The 9,095-nt window shown below is 38.1% G+C and overlaps 1 protein-coding gene across 1 annotated transcript; it reads right to left on the bottom strand.

Moving 5' to 3' along the window:
* Nucleotides 1-7,170: 7,170 nt before the first annotated feature.
* On the bottom strand, nt 7,171-8,835 carry LOC145665312 (uncharacterized). Its single transcript, XM_081732608.1, has one exon. The coding sequence runs from the start codon at nt 8,833-8,835 to the stop codon at nt 7,171-7,173; it is 1,665 nt and encodes a 554-aa protein (XP_081588734.1).
* Between the last annotated feature and the right edge of the window lie 260 nt (nt 8,836-9,095).

Below are 9,095 nucleotides of genomic sequence, written 5' to 3'. Positions count from 1 at the left end.
GTCCGATACCACCCTCCACCTTTTAAGAACGCTAATTTGTGTTACCTTTGATTTTTTACAAAAAAATATATATTATTAGTTTTTACCTGGCAAATCACCTTTAAAATGTTGTGTGCAAGATACCAAGGTATCATTTTGTGCATTAAGTAATTTGATATAGCTATTTTTCAGCCTGACAAACTAAAAAGAGCTAAGGTGTCCGATACCAGGTGATCTTCCCCTAAACACGGCACAAGTTTAAATTTGAAAATGAAATCTTTAGTTTTACGCCCCACGGTTATGCCGGTTAGGCTAAAGGAGACGGTGATTATGAGAAATGAATGAAACGGTGGAATGAAGAAAGTGGGAGGAAACGGGAGAACCCCGAGAAAACCCACAAGCACGGTGTTTGTCCACCACAAAGTCCACACGGCGCGAGCTGGGATCGAACCAGGGACCCCAAGCACCGGAGATGAATGCTCTACCACTGAGTCACCGCGCCCCCAAGTTTAAATTTGAGTAGCGAGAAATATATTAAAGAATTTAACACGTGAAACGTCCGATCGTTATTATTAAATACTAGCAGAATACCCGTTCTTAGCACATGGAGAATAAATTTCATTTTGGACATAAAGGGCACCAAAACTGTCACAAATGAACTGGGGCCCCCAAAACTATGAATTCGGCACTAGCATCATTCATTTTCAATTACTTTTACATGTCACCCTCGTTCTTTAGGAGTACTGATAGGGGTTGAATTTGGATTTAAACGACATTGGAAGTATGACTGTTCATTTCAGTGTCACCGAAAATTATGGATTCCACACTAATATCGGCTATTTTCGATCATTTTTACGTATTTATCCCTTTTCCCTCCCAAGTTGCGGCTCTGAATTTGGTTTTATACGACATCGGAAGTGTTACTGTTTATTACAGCGATTCCAAAACTATGGATTCGACACTAATATCGGTCATTTTTGATCATTTATATATATATATATATATATATATATATATATATGTCAATCCTTCCCCCTCAATGAAGTTACGGCATTGAATTTGTAATTAAACGGTATCCGGAGTGTCAATGTTCATTTCAGCAACCCCAAAAACTATGAATTCGACACTAATGTCAGTCATTTTCGATCATATATATATTCTCTTCCTCCGATGTGCGGAGATGAATTTGGATTTAAACAGCATCGAAAGTGTCACTGTTCATCTCAGCGACCCCAAAAATTATGTATTTGACACTAATATGGGACATTTTCAATCATTTTTATGTATCTTTTCCTTCCTAAAGTTGCGAGCCTGAATTTGGATTTAAGCGGCATCGGAAGTGTCACTGTTCATCTCAGCAACCTCAAAAACTATGGATTCGACACTTATATTGGTCATTTTCAATATATATCCCCCGCTCCTTCCTCCAAGTTACACCTTCAGAGTGAAATGATAAAAACCATGCTAGGCCCGAACCCATCCGGTTTTTTTTTTTTTTTTTTTTTTTTTTTTTTTTTATCAAGATCTCTCTGGTGGTTCAGATGTTGTTAAGTTACATATATAGTCACTTTCATTTTTATATAATTTGTCATACTAGAAAACAGGTATTTGTTTACATAGAAAATTTTGTGCATAAAGTTTACATGAAAGTCTATATTACAATATTAAATAATAATATGTTTTATTGTATGAGTATTAGAGAAATTTGCCTACTGCTGTCTCTCTTAAGAAGTAATTTGGTTAAAATTAACAAAATTTCACCAGATCAAGGAGCATATTAAGAACTCAGTTTCATTCAAGAGGCGTGTTTGTTGCAACAGAAATGCTTCATGATGGTAGATGTGTATGCAACTGTTAAAGTCTTGTAATTAATGCACAACAACGAGTAAACGACTAAAAAGCATATAAAGGAAATGAGCGCAGACTATTAATTTTCAAGAATAATTACAACAGTTTTATTGCTTCTTTTTAAAATATTCCCTTAATAAAAACTTATACTTTCACACATTTGAGAAAAAAGAAGAAAACGGTTCCATTACTAGTAAATTTAACCTAATACAAAGATTTTTGTTATTTTCCAAATTTTCCGGAAAGTAACAGGAAAAAACGTTTTTTTTTTTTTACCAACGGGTTCAAAATTTCCGGAAATTTTACAACACTAGTATGGATTTATAAATAAAAATTTCGAAAATTTCGAATTTTTTGACCAAATTTAGGGAAATTTTAATTTCTCTAGTTGGCAACACTATGTGCTGGCCGATCCAATTGATGTCACAATTAGGTATCCATCCCAGGTATCTATCTAACAAGTCTTAAGGAGAACTCTCTACAACGAAGAAAGCTACAGGAAATCGAAATTCAAAAATTCTCGAATTTTTTTTTCTTGGGCTGAAATTTGAGATGGAAATTCGACACCCAGAAGAAAAAGAAACTAATATGATAAATTACGGTCCAACCATATTTGGCCAAAAAAAAATTATCCCGATATCTTAATTAGTGTCCATCAGTGCCGGTCTGGCTAGGTCGGCTGCTCGGCAATCGCCGAGGGCCCGAGAGCCTTTGGAAGGGCCCGGACGCATAGGAAAATAATTATTTAAAACTTAAAAAATAACTTAATTATCAGATGTTTAGAACACAAAAACAGAATTAACTACTGATAAATTTAAAACACAACAACATAGTTTAATGTAATACTTGGAAACCAGTTAAAAAACAACCAGTACCAGATTTACACATAACAAATGGCGCCACTCTTGTAGGGGTCCCCAAAATATTAAAAAAGTAAGTTGGATATAATGGCATTTTTTCCTAACTTTAATTTTCAGTTCACAGTTCATACGGTATCTTCTCTAATAACATTACCTAGATACAGCACCGAAAACAATTTATCTGTTATACTATTTCCCTTCGGACTTTATAGTTGCCGTACTTTCCTTTGTGATAGTTTTCATAGATTTATTGTTCCTTTCATTTCATAACATTGTATTAATTCCCGACAAAAGCGAGTGAAATAGTTTACTAAACATTTTTTTTTAATTCCAAGATATTTTCCTATGTGTGTTCACTGCATGTATAATAGGGTGTATGGAAAAAAACTTTTTTTTCGAAATCCGGTTACGGCTAGTGCGGATTTTTGGCCAAATGGCATCAATAAAACGTATAAAAAATATCAACTCGATCAGACAAGTCCTTCTGCTGCCGAGTAGAGCCCAAATATTAGAAAAATCAACAAAAGATTCACTTTTCAACTGATTTTCCAAAAAATATTTTTTAAATACTTCCTATATTTTTCGGTCTTTTAAATTATTGAAATAGCATTGGAAAGGAGAAATAAATACAAAAAACAAATTTATTACGGTTATTTCTGTACACCATAAGCATAAAAACCTAGTTAATTATTTGTAAAAATGCACTGATTTTCTGGCGTATCGTACAATTAAATTTTAATACAAAATTATTGAAGTCTCTTGAACAACGAAGAAAACACTTTAGTGCTAAATTCTAAGAGCAGTAATAGTATAAATAATTTGCTCCCAATGCCGTATGCATCTGCTTATCACACTAGATCACCTGCCGCCCACCTCTCCCCGAACGCCTCTTCTCTTGTACTTGCCCAGCTGAAAGGATCGGTCTTATCAGTCGCCAGTAGTCAACCAGCTATGTCGAACGTGATTGTCGCTGCTTGAGTTATTTATTAGTGCTGTAGGAAATTTTAACTAAATAATTCTTTTTCGTGTGAAGTGCAGTATGTAGAAGTGAGAACAGTGTTTAAGTTGTGTTAAGTACTTTTTATTAGGAAGAGAGTGAAAGATACGCTGACGTTATGGCATCGACAAGTATGTTAAGGTTTGACATTAGGAATAGCATTATTGGGACACCCAAGGAATTGGGTAGAACACAGCTACCAACCGTTGAAATGTATTGAGATAATGCCTATGGGAGCGAGAAAAAGAAAATGAGAATTTTGGGATCCCGGAAAGAGCCTTCAACAAAGGATTTATCTTCTATCGTCGCCAGGAAGATTGTAGAAAATTGAGATTACGCCTCAATCTTGTGGTTCTTTGATCTAGAAGAAAAGGCGCCTCTAGCACTGGCACTTTTCTTCCTTTTTCGCAGTTGCAGGCAAGAGGATCGGAACACTTACAAAAGGCTATATCAAATGAAATATTTTAGCAGACTATTGAAAATCAGCAATTCGTTTCGCAGAAGTTTGGAAACCGGACTTTGCTGAGTTTTGCAAGTCACGGACAATATTATGGTACTTCAATATCATTGCAACAATCCTTCTGACACTGAAAATTGCTTCGCCGCTGATTGAGATACATTTCAATACATTTCAACGGTTGGTAGCTGTGTTCTACCCAATTCCTTGGGTGTCCCAACAATTCTATTCCTAACGTCAGACCGTAACAAACTTGTCGATGCCATAACGTCAGCGTACCTGTCACTCTCTTTTTAATAAAAAGTACTTAACACAACTGAAACACAACTGATTTAGTATCGTGTTCTGAATTCCGGAATTCCGAACTTCCGATATTTGCGATGAAGTTCCGGAATTCCGATTTTCCGAAATCAAATCTGTTAGAGGCTTTATATTTTAGTATAGATATGTGGGAAATACCAACTGAAAATGTTCGTTGTGTAACAACAGTAGTGCCAATATTGTAAAGGCCATTGTTGACTTGAGCGATTTCCAACATTTGAGTTGTTTCGGCCATACTTTGAATATTAGAGTAAACAAAGCCGTTGAGCTACAGGGACCTTCGGAAACAGACAAATTATGAGTCAAAGCAGGAAAATGAGACATGCGCTGCAAGAAGAGTAAGATGCATTAGGTAGGCCTTCTGCGTAAAATACTTCCGTCATGCACGCCAACAAGATGATTGTTTACTTTCCTTTTGATGCTGGTAGTTTTAACACGCCAAGAAGAAATAATAAAAGTTCTGTCTCAAACAATATATAAAAATCTTATCCTTCAGAACGAAGAAACAGAATTATTAACTATGATTATTAATTAGAATTATTAACTATTATCGTCCTTACAAATGCTTTGTGACAGTATGTCAGCAGAAACATCTGTTAGAACGTCGGACATATGGCCATCATATGAACAAATTTCAAAAGATTTTCAAGTCGAAGAATCTCAACTGATAGACGATATATCATAACAAGATGAAGCAAGTACGCAGGAAACACATCTTTTATTCTATGACTTTTTGACTGAAGAGGAAGATAGTGAACAGATCTTAGAAGCAGCCTCAAAGAAGATGAAAGAAGCATGAAAATGGAAATTTTGTCTCTTCTGAAATCGCGATTCGAGAAGGATGAAAGAAGCAGAATTCTGTAGAAAATTTGTGCTTTCTTAGACCTCAGGTTTAAAGAAAATAATTTGGGTAAAAATATTGAGATAACAAAAGGTAGAGTACTGTATAAGTTGAGACTTATTCCAGCAAAAAAAAATCCTAAAAAAGATAATCGAGGGAATGTTGGTACTAAAAGATTAGACAGTTGCCTAAAACGAAGGACATTTGGTGACAGGATAAAGAAGACAGTCACATAGAATAATTGAACCTGTACCTAAGCCTTAGGGATGCAGATTTGGAGGAAGAGCCACTACTTTGGTGGAATAATCATTCCCACCATCTTTCAAGATTAACAAAATTAGCGAGAAAATATTTGTGTACACAAATAATCTTACCGCTGAGCATGGTGGGCAGTTAATATTGCTGTCCATGAACAAAGCTATTGTCCCAAAAACATTTTAGAATACTATTGAATATAAGCTAAATTTTCTCATTGTTTCACATCTCTGGCTTAGTATAACAGGGGATTCATAAATAAACACGAAGTACAGAGTCCGACATAATTATTCTAACATAAACATATTTACTAGATTTATCATTTCTATAGGTATGCAAAGAAAGTAGACAAAATTACAACTGCTACAAAATAAATTTGAGTCTTCTACTAAATATATAAACTCATGAAAAGCATCGGATACTTATTTCCACTACCAGAAAGGATGAAAATAGTTTGTTTACATCTGGATATCAGCATTCAACAGAGAACAGCTAGTAATTAGTTATGTTCCCCTTTCTGTGGATTACTACGATAATTTTTTTAACATGACTGTACTTTTTTGTGCTTACTGCAGAGTTCATATTTCTCCACTCTGAAGTTCTTTCAGATAGTCCTTACTTCTAATGTGATGTTTCCTAACAAGATCTTCGAGCTCGATCCAGATGTTCTCTGTGGGATTTAAATCTGGTGATTTGGTCGGTATCTTCAAAGTGTGAGGAGTGTTATACACCATCCAAAGCCTCATAATTTCCGCAGTATACTTTGGATCATTGTCCTGATGGAAGTAATAACCATTTCCCAATTCTAGCTTCTGTGCACTCCTCTTAAGATTGTTTTCAAGAATTCTCTTGTATTCAAACTTTTCCATGATCCCATCTATGAGCACCAGTTCCCCAACGCCTGATGAAGCCATACATCCCCATACCATCACAGTGTTGCCTCCATGTTTCACTGTAGCTACCATGTTCTTAGCTGCATTTGATAGCCTTCACACTGTAACACGTCCATCACCCTTGTATAAGCAGAATTTGTTTTTATCCGACCAGAGAACGTGATCCCAGAATTCTGTTGGCTTCTCCTATACAGGTTAACAAATTTTAGACTCTTTTTCTGATTCACACAATTGACATATGGTTTCCTCGTAGGAAAACTGGCATTGTAACCGGCACTATGTAAAACCCGTCCAACTGCTCCTGTGTGCATCACAGTGCCAGAATATTGTTCAAGGCTTCTTCTAATCTCAGATGCCGGATTCTGCTTGTTTGGCTCCTGTCTCTAGTAGTAAGTTTAGAAGGAGCGGCGTATCTCGGCTTATTCACAACACTATTAGTCTGTTTGAAGCGCTGAATGATGGAGAACACCATGCTTTTGCTTCTGTTGACTGTACTATCAATTTCGGAGAGGGGTTTGTGTTGCTTGTACAGATTAATTAAAACATTTCTCTCTTCCACTGTTGTCTCCTTACCTTTACACCCCACACAAGAAATACACTACAAACGAAATAATAATAATACGTAATAATTCTTTTAAAAAACACACAAGACAAATATTCATATGCAATGATAAGACCTGCTTGATGAGCGAGGTTGTAGCGTTTCGCATGACTTCACTTTACTTTGAAGGGTTGAAAGGCAATACAACCAGCTTCGCAATGGGGCGCTTCAACTCCCCGAAGGCAGTCTTTACAGTAACTGCTCGCACTAAGCCCTCGTTTCCTGGAAATATGCACTGAACACGCCCTAATCTCCATTGCTGGGGAGGCAGATGGGATTCCTTCAAAATAACCATGTCACCAATCTTGATTTCGGTGTGGAATTCTTTTTTCTGTACCTCATTTACCAAGTACAAAATGCTCTTTTCCACTGCTTGAAAAGTACAAGCCCCCTGGCGTTTTTGCACCAGATTCTTGCAGTTGTAAGCAAACCTGCGACAACAACCCACTACATGCTTCAAACTCACTAGAGACGAGTAACGGTTCAAAATGTTATTTTCATACTGCACACACATAACTGTGACACATTTTTTCTTTTCTTTCACATCTGTAGCTAAATCAGTGGGAAGACATGGAAGCTCTGGCAACACTGCTTCGCGCAACCACTCTGGACCGCACCTCCAAAGGGGATGCTCTAAGAGCTCGCTGAGCTTTACCCTCCTTGGTGCACAATCAGCTGCGTTGTCTCCACTTTTAGTATGCGCCCATTGTGACGAAGGCAAAATTCCTTGTATTTTCGCTACCCGATTTGAAACGAAAGTTTTCCATTTGTCAGGCGATTGGGCTAACCAGGTCAACACAACAGTGGAGTCAGTGAAAGCTTTTGTATCCTGGACGTTTACACTGATGGCACTTGCAACAGTTTTTAACAATTTGGCCAGCAACAATGCGGCGCACAGTTCCAATCGGGGTAGGGAAACTGTTTTGATGGGAGCAACTTTGGTTTTTGCAGCGATGAGTCTTACGTCGACATGACCGTTAAGACGCTCTGCTCGTAAATAGGCGACTGCAGAATAGGCCCGCTCACTAGCATCAGAGAAGCCTATTAATTGACAGCTGACGGCGTCAGAGGGCACAATGCATCGTTCGACCTTCACTTCACGGAGCAAAAACAACTCATTGCAGTACTCTCGCCAGGCTGTACTTATTTCAAAGGGGAGGGGGTCGTCCCAACCGAAACTTTTCTTCCACAATGATTGTAACATCATCTTGGCCCTGATGGTTACTGGGGAGGGTAGGCCAAGGGGATAAAAAATTTTGGCGATCTTTGACAACACTTTCCGTTTTGTCCACACTACAGGGGGAGAGGGAGGCACTACGTTGAACCCAAACTCGTCGCTAACAGGTGACCACTGTACTTCGAGGGTCTTGATGTTGTTATCGGTGTCAAAGTTGAATTGTAGGTCAATTTTACGCATATGGGGAGGAAAAGCCTGGAGCACTTCCGGTTCGCTAGATAGCCACTTTCGAAGTTCGAAGCCTCCTTCTCGCAAAAGTTGAATCAGCTGTTGTTGTAGCTCAATTGCTTCGCTCACACTAGCTGTACCTCCGAGGAAGTCATCCATGAAAAAATCTCTTCTCACCGCCTTCGCTGCTAAAGGATACTTCTCCCCTTCTTCTTCAACTACCTGGAGCAAGCATCTGGTTGCCAGGAAGCTAGCAGATGCAGTACTGTACGTCACTGTTAACAAATGGTAGTCTTCGATTGGTGCACTTGGAGAATCTCTCCACACAATTCTTTGGAAGTCGACGTCGTCCTTGTGCACTAACACTGTCCGGTACATCTTTGCAATATCCGCACATAAGGGAACATGATGCTTACGAAAACGAACAAGAATCGGGAAAATATCGTCCTGCAATTTTGGCCCCACCATGAGCTTCTGAATCAGAGATACACCCGAAGTTGTTCTTGCACTCCAAGACCACTCGCACCTTCGTAGTGGAGCTGCTGGGCTTCAAAACAGCATGATGTGGTAGGTAACAACTAGTTTCAACTGGAACGTTTCTCTCGCTTGGGGAAATGAGTTCCATATGCCCTAACTGA

This window comes from Thermobia domestica, chromosome 11, assembly GCF_964235325.1.
Source record: "Thermobia domestica chromosome 11, izTheDome1.hap1.1, whole genome shotgun sequence".
NCBI lineage: Eukaryota > Metazoa > Arthropoda > Insecta > Zygentoma > Lepismatidae > Thermobia > Thermobia domestica.
The sequence above is the reverse complement of the archived record's forward strand: the minus strand, read 5'-3'. Positions and strand labels throughout refer to the sequence as shown.

Excerpts from the sequence above, each read along its gene's own strand:
- LOC145665312 (XM_081732608.1), bottom strand. The coding sequence starts at position 8,835 with ATGTACCGGACAGTGTTAGTGCACAAGGACGACGTCGACTTCCAAAGA.